Source organism: Cydia strobilella, chromosome Z, assembly GCF_947568885.1.
Source record: "Cydia strobilella chromosome Z, ilCydStro3.1, whole genome shotgun sequence".
NCBI classification, from domain to species: Eukaryota; Metazoa; Arthropoda; class Insecta; order Lepidoptera; family Tortricidae; genus Cydia; species Cydia strobilella.
Genome location: NC_086068.1, coordinates 57,789,100 through 57,812,282, shown reverse-complemented (window position 1 = coordinate 57,812,282; position 23,183 = coordinate 57,789,100). Strand labels below are relative to the sequence as shown.

Here is a 23,183-nt window from a genome sequence, read left to right as displayed (position 1 = left end):
CATTTAGAATTTTCTCTTATTTTATTGGTGCTGTGTAAGTTATTCATGCAACATTGGCATAAAAGTTGGTTGCCATTTTAAAAGCTATGCCTAAAGGGTCCTCCACACTCATGCGCGAATCACGGCGCGAAGCCGCGAACGCGAATGTGGAGTCGATTTCGCTGAATAGCGAACTAGATTCCATTCATTCATTAAGCGCTTATTATATCTATAAGGTTGCCGGGCACTTATTGTATGGAGGCCGACCGGCTTTCCTACAAAAAGTGCTCGGCGACCGTGTAGATGTAATAAGTACATGACTTGTACCTTGATACTGAGCGCATGTCATGACCCTTTAATTAAGTTCATAATCTTGAAAATCACGTAACTTTTTTCATCTCTACACAATCATTTGAACCCAGATTTATTTTTAGTAAAATCATATAGCGACATCGATAGCGGTAATTTTCTCAAAAAAAAACACGTTAACAGTGCTTCTTTCATGTCTCAAAATAGCTGGTAGCATTGACATAACGTCACCATATATCTTACCGGCGAGTGATTACCTGATTACGGATCCTTAATTAAAACATTAATAACCATGGGATCATAAACAACAATCAGAACCTTAGCCATTCAAAATCTTAGTTATCGCAAGGGATAGGTCACCGTGGACACTACGAAATTCTAGACAGGATGTCCATTGTGACGGGAATTAGTCAGACCACATGTGCCCATGTCGGTGTGGCTGCGAGAAACGGTAACTGTGTTGCCGACTGAAGATTATCGTGAAAGTACCTTGAACATTGTATACTGCAGCTCGAAGCTGTTGGAGCATTCCATGAAGTTATCTACCGTTGTCCCGTACAGACACGAATTTTCTGGATATTTGCGGGTGTAGTAGGAGTTTATTTTTCAGTGACAAATGCTTTAAACGCGGAAAAAAGTTCTAGAGTGAGACCAAGAAAAGTCTGCAACGATTTTGATAGCATACGCAGTGCAAGTGTTATTTTAAACTTCAAACTTCTATGACATTATGACGTACAAATAACGCACTGCGTATGCTATCAAAATTGTTGCAGACTTTACTTGGTCTCTCTAGTAATATACGTAATAAAAAGTGTTTGTACGGAGCAGCCCGTGGAATGTATCTTTTGAGTTACTTTCAAGAGATTCACCGCAGAGATGCAAAACGGGTGTGACATCGTCGTTATTAAAGGTCTATAGATATCTCTCTAATGGCTCAACAAAGGTCCTTGTTACGGCTATAAGGCTCATGCAGATTTTCACTGGCGTAGCGTTAACCAATCTAGCCGTGACCGAAAACCACATCTGCGAGGCCCCTTTTCAATGTGTTTTCCCAATGTAATAAAAAGGTTGGCTTTGCGAGGCCCCCCTAAGTGCGAGGCCGTGGGGCCACATTCGCCCACGCCTAGCTACGCCACTGCAGATTTTATTGTATGCTTAACTCGTTCGCATCTTTACTGTAGACATCGCGCAAAGTAAAGAGAATTAAAAGCTAGTTTTTGTACTACATCCTTACAGGAGCGATACATTTTTTCAGTACTTGAGACTCAAATAAGAAAAACGTGATTAGGTATCCCTAATAGCATTAATACGTCATTATGACGTCAGCGACGGCATTATTACGTAATTATGATGTCGATGACGTCACTTTGCTACCTGGGATGTACCCGGGTCACTTTACCGGGTTTACTTTTGATGTTTTGTTTAAACGCATTTTAAACGCTACTATTTTGAACAATTGTATACCTACCGTATTTTTGAGACTCAGACGCACTGTTCAGTTTCGAAAATCTCGTTACCTTTAGATAGAGATGGTCTTTGTGTATACAACCGATGAATGTAAGAAAATATTGATTGCCCTATATTTTGGCAGCTTGTATGACCACATACTTTGAATGTGGCTTTTAAAACCTTGTTAATTAAGCATACGAAACGACTCAAACGTTCTACACTTCTACGCCACATGCTAGGTATCTCAATATCCAACGATATCGCCTTTTGGCGTTAGGACAAAAGGCGATATCGTTCGTCTACACTAACAGACGGGCGTACTGGACCGCGACCTTTGTACGGGTCCGAGGCCTGGTCGATCAAGTGGAAGTTGGTTAGCCGCACGTCCGTTAAGGACGCGGATGCAGCTCTGAGTGAAACCGAGAAAGACATAAGCTGACCGGATCAAAGTCGCGGTCCGGTACGCCCGTCTGTTAGCAGTATAAGTTTGCACCGACTTGGCAGTGACAATGTATGACGTGTAGATGGACTCTAATTTCCCTCCATGACCTGTTTTTTACCAACCTGACAATTGTCACCTGACATTCAAGCTGCCTTACGATATTGTTAAATTTACTAAGCTGCATGAAAAGACTGCAAAAAGAAATGTGTATCTGCAGAGTAATTTTCTAACGGCTAATCCCAAGGGGTCGCGATGCGAAGTAAGACAAATTATTGTCAATATGTCAGCGTCAGATGGCTATTGACAAATTGGTAAAATACATGACTGATCGTTACTAATATATTTAACATATAATATACCACGATATTAAAAGGCACGAGCGACCCCAAGTATCGATTATGATACAGGCGTCGTTCTGCGGAATCGCCTGTTATATTTAATCCTAATACAATTTGAAAAGTGCACTTCAAATTTTCGACAAGTTCTTTCGAGTTCAGCGTTTCGCCGTTCGGCCTCATAAATTCTCCCTCTATCCAAGTGTAACAAAGTGAACTCTTCTTGAATTTAGTAACGGTATTGACAGCGGAATTCCATAATTCCAATACGTAGAATGCAGGAATGGCCGTATTGCACGCATCAAGCGATTGACAGTTTTCAAAAGCAATGGATCTGCCCTAATACACTACCTATGGTTAAACCTCCACCGATCGATCCGATAGATTCACACCACATTCCATACCTAACACAAACGATAAATCATACACATCTACACTCTGAAATTTTACTAATCATCTTGTAGTGTTTTATTTTATGTTACCTCTTGACACGGTAAGTGTCTTAGCTGCACTGGCAGCCGCTCGTAGCAAATTCATGAAATTTCAATAATAATGAGTTCCTCCCGTGAACACGGCTTCGGACTGAGACCCTCTCGGGCCGTTGTTCTGTCATCGCTTTCGTCACAGATAAAGTCCATCACAGTATGAATATAGGTTATGCTCGCGCAATCGCACGTTTAAATCAGGAATTGGGATATGTGAAGGTTTATTTAATTATTTTGGCAGTTAATCCTTAACTAATATGGACAGGACCTAATTAGAAACCTTTGTATAGTAAAATTGGCTAAATGTATCCATGTTTACAACTTGTGGACATCGCTTTACATAGGTGTTGAAAGCTGGTGCTTTGAACGATCGATCCCGACGTCGACAGTTGTCACTTTCCCATCGACCGGCGTTGTGGCTTCCACATCAGTGTCCGGCATGACTATGCACATAAACGTCTTCCCACTCGTAGCGTTTCTGGGGTAAAAAGTCATCGGTATGAACCTATCGCTCGTGCCGTCAACATACGCCGCTAACCTCGAATACACTTCAGGGAAGTGCTTTTTCAAAGTCACTCCACGTTTTTCTAGTTCTAGAAGAATATTATTGAAACAGATCTCTCGGAATTTGTGAGCGGTAGCCGCGTTCTTCTCCCCGGCGACTTCTAATTTCGATGTCAGGATGAGAGTCTCTCTGTCCTCCGGCGCAGTCTTGCTGTCCCTCCTGTAACGCCGGCGATTCTGTTCTTGGATAGAGGCGGTGACAGACTTGCTGAGACGGAGCTTCGCGCAGCGCGACACCATCTGCCGTTCCCATTTAACAGCGCCTTTAGTCGGTACCTCGCTAAGAATGCAAACGGCGACGTATAATATCACCCTGGTTTCTGGGTTGTACGATTTGCATAACCTCGCCACTTCCGTGTATAGTTCGACGCCCATCTCGTTAGGCTGCAGCGACGGCCATTTCACGAATTCCGGCTCGGTCAAGTATTGGTAGCCGTGTGTGACGAACTTCTCGGCGGCGTCGGTACTCGTGAAGAACACTTTGACGACGCCGCGTCCCTGGGCTAGGTATCCTTTATGACCGGCATTGCTTATTTGGTTGCGGGAGTCCTCGTCCTCCTTCGCCGCTGATATGATCTGCCTGCACAGCGCACTCGCTCGCGAGTGTAGACACAGTTTTCTATGCTTCTCCCAATGCGCTCTCCGGCACTCCTTACAGCAGTACATGGTAGAGCAGTTGTGACAAGTCTTGTAGTGTCGTTTCGCGTCTGCTAAAGGTGCTTTTGAGCCGCATTTAGGGTATTTGCACTTGACGACGGGTTCTTCCGCACTGTTCTCTGTGAGTATAGAGGCGAGCGAGGCGCGGGACTCGTGGTGCGTGGACAGCAGTTCCACTGCTGCGGGCCGCAGAGCGTCGAGGCTGGTGCGGCGGTCGAGCGACGCGCTGGGACAAGCGAAGGGCTCACTCCTGCGGCGAGGCTCGCCCATCGCCGAACGCGAACGCACATGCATCGCTGCGGGGGTATCAACTGAATTCTTGCCTGAAATCACATGGCACTCATAAGTCGACATCAACGTTTTATTAAAAATTAAATCTCATGAGATGGTCGTGATCTTTGGACTCAGAACCATTTAAATAGTAACATGTACCGGGCATTAAACTTTTCGTGCGGTGAATGCGAAACCGACTTTTTTGCGTTATATCTTTACGCTCACTTAAAGTTATTGAGCTCTTAAAGCGGTTAAGCATTCCCTTGTGGCGTAAACTGAGGTCATATTCGTTTTTGCCTATGCCTGAATCAAAATAATCTGCCCAGTGAGGACTTAGAGACAAAATAAATAGCAAGGCACGGCGGCATAAATCCGGATAACCGCATCAAAGGCCAGACGATCATGCAACAGCTATACAATTTCGAGAGAGATCTCACTTTACGTACACCACGTCAGTACGCCGATAGAAACACAAACACTAACTACGGGGCATCGAAGCCAGGGTACAGTCACATGCGGCGGTCCAGGTAAACAAGCTATAAATGTGTGTGGATGAAATAAGTAAGAATTGGAACGGCGGGACTTACATATCGTTCCTACCTGGTCGGTCGGGTTCGGGGCTGGGGTCGGTGAAGGAGCTGGGCTCCTCGCTGGGTGTGCTGAGGAAGCGGGAGGCGGGGGAGGCGCTGCTGTGCCCGCTGCTCGCTAGCTGCTCGTAGCGGGGGCTCTGAAATGTTGGAAGAGCGATTAAACCTTAAGAAATTAACAAAATAGTTGAGAAACATTCGCCAAAGGCCGCTTTTGCAGATTCAAACTCACTTGAAGACCTATGGATATAATCTTAGGAACATAAATCTACGCTAAATTCGTCCAAAATGGAACAATAATAGAAGGCGACGACCTCTCTGTAGCTCAGAAAACTAAACTTGGGTACATCATAAGCGGGAAGGTCCTATTGCCATCGTATCAATGCTGCACCGTCGGCAACAACATGACTGATATCTCGCGCTTTTGGACCATAGAAGACGTCAGAGAATGTATCTGTGGCAGACTTCATTAAGGCATAGCATTTGAGTAAGCAACAAAAACCCTATTTTATTGTTGAATGGTAGACTGCTTTAAGTTTGCGACCACCTGCATGATAATTAATTATTTACTCTATCTGAGCATAATTCATAAATTCTGAGCTTCCCAACACCGGCTTTATTAGGCAGGAATCTATGCATTTATTTCTGTACAGTGAAACCACCCATCTATAGTCCCAAAGCTCCAAGCTATGGTCTGTGCATATGGTTATAGTGCAAATTATCTTTTAATACAGTTACTCAAAAGTGCTACTTTACGTAGCTGTTTAGCGTGCGGAAAGTCGGTTTTTGTAAACTAGTGCTTTTTACTTTTCCAGCTTTTTTAAATTTAATTTTGACCGTAGTAGGATAAATATGAGGCCCCACTGGCACATGGGGTGGGTGGGGGGAGGGGCCACACCCCAAGCCACGTCCCGTCTAAAAAACGTCGTTCGATACACCTGCGGAAATGTCTCGCCTGCGGCTGGTGGCAAGATATCTCGGTACTCGTGAAGTAATGACATACTTTCCGCACTAGCATCGAAATTTTAACAAAAATTTGACACAATTCTAGGGATTGACAGGGCAAGCTATGCTGGCGTCTGGCGCCATCAGCTAAACATTTCGACCGGCCAACCCCATTTCCCGATATTAAAAAAAATTTGATTATCACCAAGTTTTTATTGGCTGGTTTATATTTGACGGTGTCAAGCAACGCGCAGTCACAGAATAAGTAATACTTAGTATTATCATACAGAACGGCCACGCACCGCCCCGCCCCGACTCGAAATACCTCGCCCCGCGACAGCCGATTGACGGCCGTTTGCCGGCCGCTCAGTACTATTTTTAAGCAACTTACACAATGACGCATGCCGCGTGTACAGACGTGCCATTCACACATAGAAACGCAAGTGATTTTTGATGTATAGCGTGTTCGCCCTGTGGCGCAGTACAGTTGAGGCGCTCGCGTCGCGGCACACATTTGCGGTCATTTTTGAGCTCTAGAAGCAGCAGCAGAGAATTAAGTAGAGATTGAGTGCTCACTCCATACATCAGTTTTGTTGCCAAAAAGACTTCGTAGTCGACATCTAGCATCGATGTCGACTACGAAACTAATAGTCTTTTGTAACAAAACTGATGTATGGAGTGAGCATTTTATGTTTATTTAATTCTCTTTGATAGGAACTGAAATTTTCCAAAAAATTCCGAGAACTTGTGTAGCTTTGGCAAACTTTCCGCAACTTTCACGCCTGTAAACACATCTATGGGAAATCTTTACATCTGTGGATCAAGACAAAAGTAATCCCATCAAAAACATTACATGTAAAAAGATCCAAGTCTCGCAACGCAGTTCTTCTACTAAAAAAAGTTTTGAGATGTAATGTGAAACCAAGTCGGTTATTTTAGTCAGTGCCCGGGGGTGTTAAAACCGTAACAATATTAGACACCTTTATTTTTTAATACTTATATCTAATGACTTGGTACTCGCACGCCTACATAGCGACATAAGGATAATTCGTCAACTATTTAACTAATTGAACATAGCGCTAGCCCTAATGACATGCAGTTAAAGCAATACATATACGAGTACAAGTAAAGCATTGTGTGCGATTGCCAAGTCATTATATGTATTAAAAAAATAAAGGTATATAATATTGTTACGGTTTTAACATCCCCTGGCACTGACTAAAACAACCGACTTGGTTTCACATTACATCTCAAAACTTTTTTGTATTAGAAGAACTGCGTTGCGAGACTTGCATCTTTTTACATGTAATGTTTTGATGGGATCTCATCTCTTTTTGTAGGCAGTCCTTATGTTCGTGTACTCATACCCATACCATACTCATAGTATGTATACACATATCATAATTATACACATCTTCATTCATACTCACAGTCATCGTACAACGTAGTGTACCTAGGTATATACTTAACCTACTAATTGTAGGAACTGCAAACCTTACAACCTTACTTGTGCAGTTATTAAATCTTTAAAACGTAACTGATTGCAGTATTTGTAAGTTTTTATTGGCTTAATACGCTAAAAACTAATGACGTTTCAAAATTGGAGCTTGTGGGTCTGCTAGAAGTACCTTAGAATTATGATGATCGTGAGTGAGTGTGTCAGTGACAAAACTAAAGAACTTTGACAATGCAATAATTCTTAAACTACATGTTCAAATTACATGTTATTGAAAATATATCTAAATCATGTTATCCTCTATACGTCACTGAAAATTCAGGGTTCTAGCTTTAGCTTCAGCTATGGCCTGAGTGGCTTCGAGAAAAGGATGGTACGGCCGTTCCTCTTTGTTTTGCTCGACTTGGCGCGGGCACTGCCGTGCCCCCAGATACCATAGAACGAGGCTTTTGGAAGCCCCTGAGGCTATAAAAAACATTATTATTTTTTTATCACCATTGCTCGAAAAAGATCTTATTTCATGCACGTGTACTGAAGGGAAAAGGCCTAAGTATATTGTTCGCGATGGAGTTATGGATTATGAAAAAAAAAAAGCTACAAAAAGTCACGTGACTATTTCCGTACATTACTTCGTTTCTATTGGCGTTTTCTACCAATGCGTGTCATCTTGGCTAGGCCCCCTGGCGGTTTTGGTCGCATATAGTCATGTCCTAATCGAATGATTGCGCTAAGCCTTCATTCTCTATAGATCCAATCCACTGGTACTTGTTTATCAAATTATGGTCATTTATTTTTGTGGTCATTTATTTATAGGTATAAATCATATCCCTCTTTGCGCAATCTTTAAAGCGAAGCACTAAGATGGTATAAATATGTCTGTTTCCATTCGCAACAGCTGTAGAGAATTAAAAAACTCTATAACTTAAGCAATAATAAAAGCAATAAGCAAAAAATCTGTAACTTAGATAAGCAATAATAAAATTTGTAACTTAAGCAATAAAGTGACCTAAGTAGTATCAAGAATATCACACGGCGTGTGAACCCCTAATTCGCATAACTATTTAAAAAAACCGAGAAAAACGCATTTTAACTGATTTGTAAGACCGAAGTGATCCCATAAGTGTTCCGTGAACAAAGTTTTGTACGGAACACTAAAAAGAAGTTAACACGTTCGCGGACGGTAAGTGACGTCATGTGTCATAGGCCAAAGGAAACAAAAAACTACGCAAATGCTATAGCATTCGTGTCCGCAAATGTGTTAACAATAATGCGGACAAAGGGTAGGTATACGATGCCTATAACGCCATCAAGTTTGGTGGTCTACCGCGAACATCGAAAAAAAAAAACAGTTGTCTCGACTATGCAGATAATTAATGATGAAATAATGAATGATGTAAGCGATAGAAGTTTAGGTAGCAGTTTGTGGTTGGCATTTGTTTATCCATGATAGTAAATAGTTGCGTAGTTATAGGGTCACAAAGCTGGCAAAATGCCGCGGGCCTCATTGCCAAAATTTGATGAATTTGCCACAGAGACCAATTCAGATAGTAATTTCTTGTTATCAAACAGTCATGGATATAATATGTGAGCTGGCAACAGTGAGAGATCTTCAACTAGAAATGTTACTGTTGAAAGCTTACAGATCATATCCATAAAAAAAGCTTTTATTTCGGATTACATATTACCAAACCGTCCGATAACCACAAATTACTCTTAGACCTCACAAGCCTCTGTATAGTTGGGCCATTTTATTTAAATTCTAATAATGTCAATTCTTAATATTGTCGTCGGTTACCGCGTAGTAATTACTCATGAAATAAAACTATGAAAAGGGATTATATCGCGTATATTGAATTTATAATACATTTATTTTGTAGTTTTTCCTCAGTCACCCGTTGACCACGAACGCTGTAAAGGGTTCGAAACTTCGGGATGTATTATACATTCAATATACGCGATATAATCCCTTTTTATAGTTTTATTTAATGTCAATTCTTGTCTGAATTGTGGGTGATTTTCGGATTTACCCGACATTATGAAGTATGCAATATTACCTAATACGCCTAACACTACATATTTTGTGTCCAAAGTCCAAATATGGGAAATTTTATGATATCTACCCAGAATCACGAGCTCTTTCGGTCTTAAAAGGAGAAAAAAAGTGTCCCATTTTTTTCATTTCCATTCCGTTACCATAGACCGTATGATGGTAACGGAACGGAAGGAGCGAAAAATGTATGGAAATTCAGGGACACTTTATTTTTCCTATTAAGATCGGAAGAGCTCGTGATCCTAAGTCGATTAAACATGAAAATTCCCAATTTAAAAATTGTAGACTACTTTAAACAAAATGGCTCAGCCCAGTTACGCCACTGACAGTAATTACTATATCGCACAGCACAAATTCGCACAGCGCGTTCGACAGACAAGTATATTTCAATTAAAACCGCACGTACCAAAGGCACAGAATACCATCCTAACTTATTTCATATCCCATATATAAAGGATGTCCCAAAAAGGACGCAAGATTTGAAATTGATGAAAAACACATTTTTTTTTCTTTATAATATATTTGTATCTAAATTCTTGAAATACATAAAATAGGGTTATTTGTGGAATAATACGTCAGGCAAATGTCCTCCTAGGCTTTGCTGGCACATATGCACTCTTTTGTCAAAATTTTCTATGACCATTTTGCATAGATGCGGCTGAATTTCTCCGAAGCAGCGTCGAATTTCCTCTGGTTGTGGGCTTATTGGCATAGACTTTAGACTTCTTTTCATGGGGTTATTTAAAGTCTAAAGTCTATGCCAATAAGCCCACAACCACTCATAATCTCGTGACTTCAAAGGCTACTTTTATTAGAAAATTATATTTAATTCGCAGAGAGATCTAATAATAGTTTGTTCTTGAAACTTCGCATTGCATTTTATTGGATTTTCATTTTACCTACACAAGTCAAATTTTCACGGTTTTATATAAAATATAAAAGGAATGATAAAGTTTCTTACGTTAAACATTTTGCAATTTTAAATTAAAGATATACCTGTGACAGGAGAAGTAGTAGGCATATTTTAATTGAAAATTGCAACCACTTACGAGTACATACATTTATATGGTGTCGAGGAAATTTGGTCGTACATGAAAACATAGTTTTTTAAGGCTAAAATTATTTCTTATGTAAAATGCACAACACAAGTTTTAAAGGAAAAAGAGCAATCGCTTAGCGTAGCAATGGTTTCTAAACATTAAACTTATTTTATTAGCTATATTTGGGGCACAAATCTGAACTAAGTACTTATAATTGGCCCCGTTTCACTAATAGGTATAACACTAATTAAGTAATAACCTAAAATGCAAATCGTCGTACAATTGTGGGTCAAACGGCGACATAACACAGCTAATTAATATTGTCAGTATTATGTGGCAATTGTCAACTAAAGAAATTATCTCTACGTTCCAATTACGAAGATACCATATACAGGTGGATTTCTATTTTGTTTTCGATTTTTATTCGTCAAGTTTTGATAAAATTTGGTAGTTTTCATGAGCTCCTCATTTTGAGCGGAATAAACACGAAATTTCAATTAGAGACAAAAAAAATGTATGTAATTTTCCGTTGAGTTACCAAAAGTACCATACGTTTTCGTAACTCAGTGGAAGATTGTTGGAACATACGGTGAAATCGCGCTTATATTAGTGAGTACTATCTATCCATCAAATTTTATCAAAATCTGATGTAATAAAAATCGGCCCTAAAATACACAATTACTACGGACGCAGAATTTAATTTTTTAGCATTTAGGGTTTATTATATGTATGTATGTTTACTACCTACGCAATGGAAAATATACTTAAAGTAAACTGTAAAATGATCAATAATGAAAGTCCACGGAACCACCAATTAGATTGTTAACAAGTTGTTAACCAAGGGATAAAAGGCACTCATTTCTGCCGAGGTTGTTCTCACTGTCTCAATGCGTTCGAGCGCCAATAGTCCGAGGCTGAAATGATACCTTTCACTCGAGTTAAACATTTTCTACTTTTCATTTCGAATACGAGAAAAGTAAACAAATCCATTTAAAACCAATTTTCAATTGCTTATCGTAAAAAAATGAAATAAATCCTACCTGGAAAGTAAAATGCTCTAGTGCAGAAATGTATCACTTTCTGCACACTTTTTAGAACATTAATGACCCTCTTTCAGAGCATGAGAAAATAAACAACTAATTTGATGCTTACCTTTCCACCCATCAAGTAATACGGGCTGTGGGCCTTCCTCGGACTCGGCTGCGGGGTGGGTATCCTCGCCGGCTGCGACGGCAAGCCCAGCAGGCTGTCGAGCACGTCCTCCAGCGTGGTCGACCCTGGCGAGGGCCGCCCGATAGTCACGAGGGACCTTTGCGAGTCCTGCCAGTCTGCAAGGCAGGCAAGGTGTTAAAGAAAAGGGGGGGACAGGTGGAGATACCAGCATCTTTGACCGAATCGGTTTGGCTTTCTAGTTTTTAATTTTGAATATTTTTATTGAAATTGTGAGTAGGATCGATAACTTTTTGGAATTTTTTGTCGACTAAGTTTTAGGTTATTGTTCAAAATGGCGGAGTTCGCGAGGTACAGTTAAGGTACTACTTTTTAAATAAAGACGAAATTACCAGACGTCGGATTATAGCCATGAGCAAAATTAATGACAGATAGGGAGTATATATAGTGAAATGACACCTGACATCGAGCGTTATCGACCTCGGCCTCTTCAGGTGTTTTACTTTACACGGCAAAATTTATTTATTTAAACTACAATTAGAATATTGTATTTACAAATACTGATATGAAAGTAGGCTAAATTAGAATAGCATAAAATAAATTGGGTGAAAATATTTTATTATTGCATATTTTTGACGACCGGTCTGGCCTAGTGGGTACCCTGCCTGCGAAGCCGATGGTCCTGGGTTCAAATCCCGGTAAGGGCATTTATTTGTGTGAACACAGATATTTGTTCCTGAGTCATGGTTGTTTTTTATGTATATAAGTATGTTTATATCGCCGCCTAGTACCCATAGTACAAGCTATGCTTAGTTTGGGGCTAGACCGATCTGTGAAAGATATCCCCAATATGTATTAATCTAATTTGGAACAGGTTTGGAGCGTATAATTGAGAAATGTTACTTATTTATTTATTTAGCGTATGGCATAACAGTTACTAAATTATATAAACAACAATTTTCCCTTCCGTCTGGAATGGAATCTAGGTGCCTTGATTCGAACTTGGACTCAAATTCCCGAGTGCGATAATTTGATAATTCTGAATTTGAAATATGGAATGTTGTTTTTTTAGCTGTTCTAGTGTCTATGTAGATTAATGCCAATACATGATTTATATATTTTGTTACCAAAATACCTACTTTTCGAAAATTTTATGCGTCAAATTTTGTACTACAATTAAGAGCATGAATATATATTTGTAACTACTAATGTTAACCATCTAATAAAAGCCAGAATTGTCTAAATTTTTGAAAAGATCTGGTATAAAGCGAAATGAAAGGAAGTTAGTAAGAGTTATAAGAAAGTTAGATATAGAAAGAAACGATTAGTAATGGTCGCTGAAAGGAAAGCGATTTAGGTCATTTCGTCAATTCCAAATTAACAATTTTTTTATGGCTTTAAACTGATTTTGATACGACCTTGACGACGTCTGAAGTAGGAGAAAAAGTGTCCCAAATTTTCTATCCATTTTTCGTTCTTTCCATTCATTTGCCGTCAAATACAAAGTATACTAAAAGTGGTAACGGAATGGAGATTTTGCGGCACTTTTTTTCGCCTATCAGGATCGAAAGAGCTCGTGTTTCTATGTAGAAATAACATAAAAAATCCCAAATAAGAAAAAAGAGTACTGTAAATGCTAAACAATGCCCAGTTAGTTAGTTAGATATCCCGCCGTGTCCGCTCTGACCATTATTGTCGAGGCTCGGAAGTAGCTACTTGCTGGCTGAGGATTCGTTTTAAACGGACGACCTTGGGAGTCCGTTAAATTGAATCCGAAGCCAGCAAGTAGCCTTCCAGCCGAGTCATATATAGTGCTTTTCTCAAAAATGGCGCAATAAATACAAATATAATACAGAAGCAACGTCCTTATGTATATATTTTCACAGAAAGAAGTAGTAAGATTTGCTTTGCCGCCGTTTTATTTTTTTAATTAAAAATAGAAGTGTATTTTTCTGCTGAAAATACGCCAACCTATTTGAGACACCTAAATAGTCGCGGTACCAACATTATAATAATAAGTACTGATCATCTGTTTGCCTGCTTAATGGACCTATGCCTGCATTTGATATGGCCACTTTAACTTTTAAAAAGTGGAACTCGACAAATAATGGAATTTGTATGCAACATTGCAGTCCCGAAATCGAGACTGCAATGTTTTTAACTTTTTAATTTTTTAACTGACCATAAACTACGCACTTCGCGACCTAATTTTTAACCGGCAACGTCGACTTTGCCGTCCATTTTTGAGAAAAAGTATTTTGCTGCGGGTAAAGAATCGTATCAGAGTTACCGCTTATAACCGTATCAAAGCCGGTAGTAGCTGGAAATATAGCAATTCCCACCCATTTCAGCTTATACAACCATACAATAACCAGCTTACACCCATGTCGGCTGAAAGCGTTCAAAGAGACAGGATTTCCTGGGCAACGTACGTTTATCTGTATACAGCAAAGGAACTTTTAATCCATTTCTGTTCACAGATGAAAGACACTAGAAATTCCCATTCTTAGAAAATATATATGCGAATGCGTTTAATTGGCACGACCCTCTTTTATAAATTTTCTATGAAGGCGTGGTATTTAGGCATCGACATTTCTAGTAGCTCGTACGGCGCGACTACGACATTAGCTACCACAGATATATACATATATATTTAAACCTTTTTACACGAATGCCCAAAACAAGAAGTCTATTGTCTTGGTGACCGCAACGCCATCTTTCAACGACCAATGTTAATCATGTTAGTTAAAAGATATTGTGAAAGTTAGCGATATGTAATGGACTTACCCAACAACTGCTACCACTCGACTCTTCAATTTAATGAGTACAATGTGCTGTGCTAAACAACAAAAACAACTCAACAGAACAAAATAAATAAAACGGAAACAATAAAATAAAAACGAATATATTTATTGATAATTATAATTATAATATATCTTACTAACATTAGGTACTACGGATTCATATTGCGAATACACTATTATTAATCGTGATACTAACAATTCTAACATAAAGGTACCGAGATTCAATAATAAAGGCATAGACAAAAAAACTACAAATAGACGAACGAATTAAACAATATATCGTTATTTGATTCCAGCATCCGGTCTAGATGGCGCTGCATGTCGCTATTCATTTTAGAGTTACTGCAAAAAGAAGCGCCGTACAGCGACATCTAGTTCTGCGGCCAAAACAAATTCAAGAAATATCGTTCAGCCGCGTACTTCTACAATAGATCGTTAGTCAAAGATAAAAGTAGCCGGATCTACGTATTTTGGTCATATATAAGGTTAAGACAACTATGTAACTATACTGAAGTTTAGAGAGCTATACACTGACACGAATACGAAACGGTTTAAATATCACTTCTTTTCAAATGTCATACATAATTATGTTAAAGTTCGTTTTTTCGATTGAACGCGTCACGCGCTCTCGGCTCATATCGGGTGCAAAAAGGTTTTTCTTACACAATCAGAACCTGTATAATTTACTCAGACTTATGGCGCAGTCCCAATATAAATTACGAGGTGATTTAAGTAGAAGAAACTTGAATGAGTCTTGACTAACCACCATCAAAATGGTTCTGAAAAACCGGTTTTGAAATCGGACATCAACGAAACGTACAATATTTTGTGACCTTTCCAGAAATAATTTGAAGACAAACCAAAGTAAAAAATAGCACCTTAAACAAAATTATAGCAACATAATAATTATTTACAAAACTATTCGCTAGCAATAAACTAATAACTAAAATAATTATTTTGGGTTAAACAAATGAAAAAATAAATACTCTGTACAATTGGATGAGATACTTCTAAGAAAACTGGTTACCGTGATACTGAAATTACATTATGGCATTACTCTATAACAAAATGTATAATAACTATTGACTAAAACATAATGTGTATTAATGTTAAACCACTAATATGTTTCTGAAACTTTTCAACAGATTAACCTAGGGGCGGCTATAAGATAAAATTTAATAAAAAATGCTTCAAAATTGCATAAATGTAGATAACAATAAAAATGTAGTTAAAATATTATTTAATTTAACAAATAAACCACTATAGACGTACGCAGTCGAATAACACGCGGAAAGGTTTCGATAGAACTAGATGGCGATCTCATCGCCCTGTATTTTATGGTAACCATATTGTAAAGTCTGGCAAACCTGAGGGCCTACCGCGAACACCGACATACGCAAAATTGCGGGCATCTATCTCTGTTACTCTAATTACGCCTTAATTGGAGTAAAAGAGAAAGGTGCCCGCAATTTGCGAACTTCTGCGTTCGCTATAGGCCCTCAGTTACTACGCTTCACGCTGCTATGGAGCGCCATCTAGTGCCCATGTCAAAACCACTAAGGTAGTAATAATAGTTCATCTCGGTACGTCTATTATAGTTCATCTGTTTATAATAGGTACAAGTAAAGTCACGTGCCGGCTTCGCACCGAAAACCGGATGCCATTCGTAAAGTTTGTACTGGCAACATCTCAAAATGGTGTCGAACGAACCGTTCGTTAAATTACTAACAGCAACAAAAAGGTGCGTAATAAGAAATTGGGCCGTAAGAATAACAAAATAATAATGGTTAATATATTAGCGATTGTCATTTATCTAGTAACTTTCATGTCTTTAGAACTAAGTAAAAATCATAAGTTAGACAGAGATGAGTGCGCCTCGAGAAGGTATACTTACACTAAAGTATCATATTAGAATACGGATGTATCTACTCTTAGTCTTCGTGGCAACCCTAGACACATACAATGGAGCGGATGGTGTGTCCCTATCCGAGCTTCTATGACCTTGAGTGCGCTCGCCTCTGCAGTGACGCATCTATGCTTTGTTATCCTTACGGCCAAAAAAATAAGACTAAATACTACAAGCTCGTGTTCTTGAAATTCACAATACAAAGGACACTCGTACAACACATACAGAAATATGATGCCAAATTGCACTGTCACAACAAAAATAACATACATAAAAAATGGTCCTGAGTCACAGTCTAAAGCCGAAAATACAATGTATTTAGCCAGAATGGCATGTCTAATATGAACGCACAGATGAAATTAAAACTAAAATAAGACTGCAGGTTTAGATTTGCGCGTAACATAAATGCATTGTTTGTCAATGTGCGTTCTACATGGCGGGTTCCCGTTCGGAATGTGTGTCGTGGTTTGTATCTAAGCCTGCAGTGGATAGTGTGGTGTGATCACGCTCGCTCACCAGGCGCGGCGCGGTGGTCGAGGCGGAGTGACGACGGCGGGCGGGGGTGCGGCGGGGGCAGTGCCTCGGACACTACCAGCGGTGTCTGAGGGGAATCCAGAGGCTTCGTACCTGGAGAAAAATGATTAAATTAGGTAAATCAAAACTGTATATAGTCGCGAATATTTGCAGGTGCTCAATAGGAATATGTGGTTGTAAAAAAGACAATGAACTTCCATTTTAAGTACCTAACCGTACACACAAATGGCCCGTTAATAAATAAATTGAAAAATTCCAAAATCTGGAATCGGAACCCATTTTAATCTGTCACTTGGAACCGTTTCACTGCATCGCCACCTCGGTTGATATATGTTAGCAACACTGTTTGTAAGGATCATTATTTATTAATAGCTTATATTTTGATCATTTTTACTTTTACGATTAGCTTAAAAAAGAGTATCAGTTGACCCTTACTTGTCACTGGTTCCCGCCATCTTGAATTGTTATTAAAAGGCGGGTACACGGTGACAAGGGGCAGTTCGTGTACAGACGAGTTACAGTGTAGACGTCTTGGAATATTTATTGTAAATTGGTAGTTATTATGTTGATAGCGAACGAATAAAGTTAAAATATTGGTACAAGTATTAGTTTTCATCATCAACCCGGTGGTAACCTAACATATATGAGCTTTGTGCGTGGACGCTGCGTGTAACCTCATTTCATCTACTTTGTGTGTCACTTGAGAATGCAGAATTTTGTAAGAGAAAGATTATTCATATAAAATTTGGGCAACATAGGATTTTTTCTTTTTCACTCTTATAAGTTTCGGTATTTCGCCATCGCCTCCTACCTATGATGCCACCCGGTCGGTGATAAGGACAAGGCATGTCATTATTTTCTCTTTCCTCTTATAGGAATTGCAATAAGACTATCTTTCTCTATCAAAGAGTGTCAGGCCCTTGTTGGCTACCCCTGTACAGTTAATTGAAAATGCGCCGCTCGTTCGTGGATGTCACATAACATTGTGCAGTTTAAACAACCCGGCGGACAAAGCGCGGCACGGGGCCTAAGGGAATTGTTTGTGTTGCACAATGGATCAACCCGTTTTGTCGTGTCTACAGTTAATCTAAACATATAAAACAGCCGCGTTATATACACCGTGTTTTTATTGAATTCCGTTAACTTCTAGGTATGGTTAAGTGAGTTTAAGAAAATTAAATGGTTAATAAAATAAAATAAAGTATAATTTAATGTTGCATATTTAACCACAAAATTTAAAACTGTGACATATCAATGACATTTCGAAAATCGATCGTCCCAAATAGTACTTACATATTATGGATGGTATAGAAAGTATGCCAATCTCTTATGGCAGAATTGTTGCAAAAGTGACCGCTTTCAGCTTTAAATAATAGTTGCTAATCTCTCCGGTGGCGCTAGTTAGGCTCTGGGACATGAGTATAACATGAACTATAAAAGGCAACAAATAACCCGACCAAATTACGTAGGTTGTTTTTGGTAGTATTTCGGTGTATGGTGGCGCTGGCGCCGCCTAATTACTGTTTTTTGATGGACACTTTTCATACATAGAGATTTGGCTCCTTTATATAGTCTCCATGTTACATATGTTTAGTAGAAAATGTATGAACTCGTACTAAACACAATACCTAAACACACAAATGTACACTCGTAGGGGCCTTATCAGATAAAATTTAATTATTGATTATCTCCAAAATGGAGTTAATTAGAATACCGGTGTCTTTGAGAAAGTTACTAAATTTAAGTTCAGGAAGGCACCCTTGTTCTATCACGTGTAATTGTAAGCCACATTTCCAACGGAGATTTAATCCACATCATCCGCGTTCAAAGGAAATGGAACGGGGCCTTTGAGCGACTCCGAACAGCATTTGATTCTTTATTTATCCAGAAAGTATATTTACAATAGCCCACAATTGAAAAAATAGGTATGACTAGTAATAATAAAGATGCTTTTCATCTTTTCTATTCTTGTATAGGTCGCCCACTTGCTATTTCTCAGGCGGATGAGAAAGTGCGGTGTTTTAGCTACATTGAGAGTCTTGTTTAAAAATTTAATTTTTACTTAAATATAATGCTTAAAAGAAATCAATTAAAGCTTAGGCTTTCAAGCCCACGGTTTACCCGTAGTATATACTATTTACCTATTTAAATGTAATTTAACCCATTTTCAATAGGGAATATTACGCGAAACTCTGCGTTCGGGGGGCCACTACCACAATCTGAGGGTCTATCACGAAACAAGAAAATCGAAATTTCGTTATCTAACATCTCTGTCACTGAAGAGGCAGATAACGAAATTTCGAATTCGCGTTTCCCGGTAGGTCTTCTTTAAAATGTCATATTTTATTATCTCTGAAAACTTGTAAAAAAACTGTTGTAGGTACAGTATGTTTAAGTTACTCTATTGTTTACTAAAGGGGCTAGTGCTGCACTCTGGTGGCAGAACACTGCAGTAATATATGTTTCGTTGGATTTCAAAACAAAAGAAATTCAACCATACTTCCATAACCATATAACTTTGATATAACCATATTTCTGTATGGTGGGCCTTCGGAAGATAGTAAGTTACGAGTATGACTTCTTACCTACCGCCTCAGTTATAGATCTATTTATCAGAAACGGCGCGTCTAACATACCCTGCAGAGCTAGAGCTAATTTGGCCAGTGGCGTAGCGTGATCTAATCTAGCCGTGGGCGAAATCGCATCTGCGAGGCCCTTTTCTTTCACTGTGCCCAAAGGGGCCTAGCTACGCCACTGAGCTAGAGCTAATTTGGCCAGTGGCGTAGCGTGATCTAATCTAGCCGTGGGCGAAATCGCATCTGTGAGGCCAAAGGGCCAGAACAGCCCAAAGGGGCCTAGCTACGCCACAGAGCTAGAGCTAATTTGGCCAGTGGCGTAGCGTGATCTAATCTAGCCGTGGGCGAAATCGCATCTGCGAGGCCCTTTTCTTTCACTGTGCCCAAAGGGGCCTAGCTACGCCACTGAGCTAGAGCTAATTTGGCCAGTGGCGTAGCGTGATCTAATCTAGCCGTGGGCGAAATCGCATCTGCGAGGCCAAAGGGCCAGAACAGCCCAAAGGGGCCTAGCTACGCCACAGAGCTAGAACTAATTTGGCCAGTGGCGTAGCGTGATCTAATCTAGCCGTGGGCGAAATCGCATCTGCGAGGCCCTTTTCTTTCACGCCACTGAATTTGCCAAGATTCACTTCGGGTCGTCGCGCCACAGCAATAAGTAAGTACTTACCAACAAAAGAGCTCTCAAGCCAGAACAGCTTCTGGCTGGATCGCGGGGACTTGCCCGCGCCACCGTTGGTCGGCTCCAGGCCAGACACGTAGTGGACAATGGCCGACGTCACCTCCTAGATGGACGGCTGGATCTCTTCTAAATCTTTGTTAGATAGAGAGAGACAGCAAAACTATTAGTGCCGCAGACTGCGCTATAATAACTTAGCACTCACCGACAAAAGAGCTCTCAAGCCAGAACAGCTTCTGGCTGGATCGCGGGGACTTGTCCGCGTCGCCGTTGGCCGGCTCCAGGCCAGACACGTAGTGGACAATGGCCGACGTCACCTCCTTGATGGACGACTGGATCTCTTCTGAGGCCTTGGTGGCCGCGGCTTGCTGGAGGAGCGAGGAGGCTAGCCTGGGGAATAGTGAGACAAGGTTAGACTTTGCCGATCTTGACCGTATTTATTCATTATTTGGGCCATTTTTTTGGCGGTTTTATATTTTGACGGATATTGATAAAAGGTAGGTTTGAAGAGTTCCTTATTTTGTTCGTAATAAATATGAAATTCCAATTCGGGACAAAATACCGGCCAAGTGCGAGTCGGACTTGCGCACGCAGGGTTCCGTACCATACGCAAAAAACGGCAAAAAAATCACGTTTGTTGTATAGGAGCCCCACTTAAATATTTATTTTATTCTGTTTTTAGTATTTGTTGTTATAGCGGCAACAGAAATACATCATCTGTGAAAATTTCAACTGTCTAGTCATCATGTTTCATGAGATACAGCCTGCTGACTAATAGACAGCGAAGTCTTAGTAATAGGGTCCCGTTTTTACCCGTTGGGTACGAAACCCTAAAAAACGAGACCTTTTTATAGGCCTCTGCATGGGCGGCTAGACTGGAATTCCGAAACCCTAGACAACAAGTACTTGACGTAATTTGTTTTATCGCTACATTTTAATGGGAGGCTGAGCCGGCGGTTCTCAGGGCAACCGACAGCTTATTGATTTGCTCCTTTAGTAAGTACTGGCAAATATCTCCTTTGAATATAAAATATCTCAAAAATGTGTTTTATATTACCAGGCGGGCTAGCTAGCACATGATTGGCGGGACAGTATCTCACCCGCGAGATTGACTACCCAACCCTCTTCAATTAATACAGTTAGATAAAGACGGGTAGCCTATGTTGCGGGCGAGATACTGTCGCGCCAATCATGTGCTAGGATCTCAAAGTATAAAATCTGTGATTTACCACATCTATTGTTCGAAGGTAAAAATATTTTAAGCGTTTAAAAAGTTAAGTATCTAAGCATAATGTAATATTGTATCAGCCGCTACATTAGATGTTAGCAAAAAGAAATTAATTGTAATTGTGATTATATTAGACATTTATTTACATACAAGATATATACAGTGGTACTACGTAAAGATGAAAGAATGAAATTGCATCCGGCAAGGAAGAAGAAGGAATTACAATAATAAATCGCGGTCGTGAAAGCAGCCTACCTCTCGTGCGGGGTACGTGGGGTGTTCAGTCGCTCCTGGCTTCTCCAGCCAAGGTACGGTTGTCGCGCGCTGAACGACGAGCGAGTAGACGGCGAGCACAGCGGGCTGGTGCCGCGGATACTGCTGCGGGTAGATGAACACGGAGACGTCTGGGAATAAAAAGGACATTTCGATATAAAATTTTCATATTTTTAACTTAAACCTCGTTGCATACTAAATTGTAAAATGAAACAAAAGTGATGCTACTTTATTTTGTTTATGAAAGGTTGTAATCTAATCGAAACATAGTGTAATGCACATTAGGCCTTACGAGGCTATACATTTGAAAATAAGTGACAGAACATATAGAATAAACTAAGGTGTAAGAACAAACGCGACTTAGGTTTCATTATTCGGCATTCATATGATTGTCATTTTGTAATTATGATTTGAGTTTGCTTCTACGAGTATATTATTCTAAAAAATAGTGAATAATAAAATAGTAGTACCTACGTAACGGTGTAATTGTCAATGAAAGATTAAAGTATTTCACTTTACGAGTACTACCGCCCTGCGATGGCTCAGTTCTTTGCGTATCCGCGTATGATTTGAATGTAAAAGTGTCTCTGTAATACTGTCTCTGTTTACTCACTGCTGCTAGTACAACGCTAGCAGACTTTTATAATATTTAAAAATGCCAGTGTATTTTGACCTTTCAGAATATTGAAATAAGGTAATAAAACTGCACACTCGGCTGTACAATGTAAACCAAAGAAGCTTAAAATGTTTATAGTTTATTTAACTGCTGTTCAGCAAAACTTTTGCCGCAATATTTGCTGAAATTATGACGTCAAAACGTTTAAATTTATTGATTGATCAGTCAAACAGTAGCATATTTACTCACATTCTTTGTTACGTCAGTATTTGCGCCTATAGATACATAAATAAGTTCACTGTTTTAATAACAATAAGCTTTTATGTAAGTTTTAAAGCTACAATTATTATTATCTTCTAATGAAGAAGAACCAGAACACAATCTCACCTGATGGTAAGTGCCGATGCAGTCTAGGATGGAACATGCTTACCTAAAAGATGTCTATTCACTATCTGGAGCCCTATAAAGACATGCCTATTCTAGTGATACTCGTAAATGATCTGCGACCCGTTTCGCAGCGGCTACAAACAACACTAACGAAGGATGAAATGCGAAACGCGTAGATTCAATTATTTTGTACGCAACGGTTATGGAATATTTCATGTCCCGCTATTTCGTTACATACGTCATTATTACGCATTGCAATATTGCTGGCACGTCGATAAATAAAATAAAAATATCTGGAGCCTATAATGACATTCGTACATCGACAAACGCCAAACAAAAAACGTATCGGGATGACAGATGCTACGGAAAGTCACGTGACTATTTCTGATAAACACACAAACAGATGCCCTTCCCAGGATTCGAACCCGGGACCTCCTACGCC

At 39.6% G+C, this 23,183-nt stretch overlaps 1 protein-coding gene across 1 annotated transcript in view; it reads right to left on the bottom strand.

Annotated features, from left to right (window-relative positions):
- Window positions 1-2,504: 2,504 nt before the first annotated feature.
- Window positions 2,505-23,183, bottom strand: part of LOC134755227 (serine/arginine repetitive matrix protein 2) — a 201,680-nt gene continuing 181,001 nt past the window's right edge. Inside the window, exons 6-11 of the mRNA XM_063691750.1 lie at window positions 21,721-21,869; window positions 20,443-20,627; window positions 16,968-17,078; window positions 11,724-11,899; window positions 5,094-5,220; window positions 2,505-4,543 (exon numbers count right to left, since the gene is read on the bottom strand). Of these exons, the coding sequence (XP_063547820.1) occupies window positions 3,336-4,543; window positions 5,094-5,220; window positions 11,724-11,899; window positions 16,968-17,078; window positions 20,443-20,627; window positions 21,721-21,869 (1,956 nt within the window). The 3' untranslated portion in view covers window positions 2,505-3,335. The remainder of the gene's footprint in view (window positions 4,544-5,093; window positions 5,221-11,723; window positions 11,900-16,967; window positions 17,079-20,442; window positions 20,628-21,720; window positions 21,870-23,183) is intronic.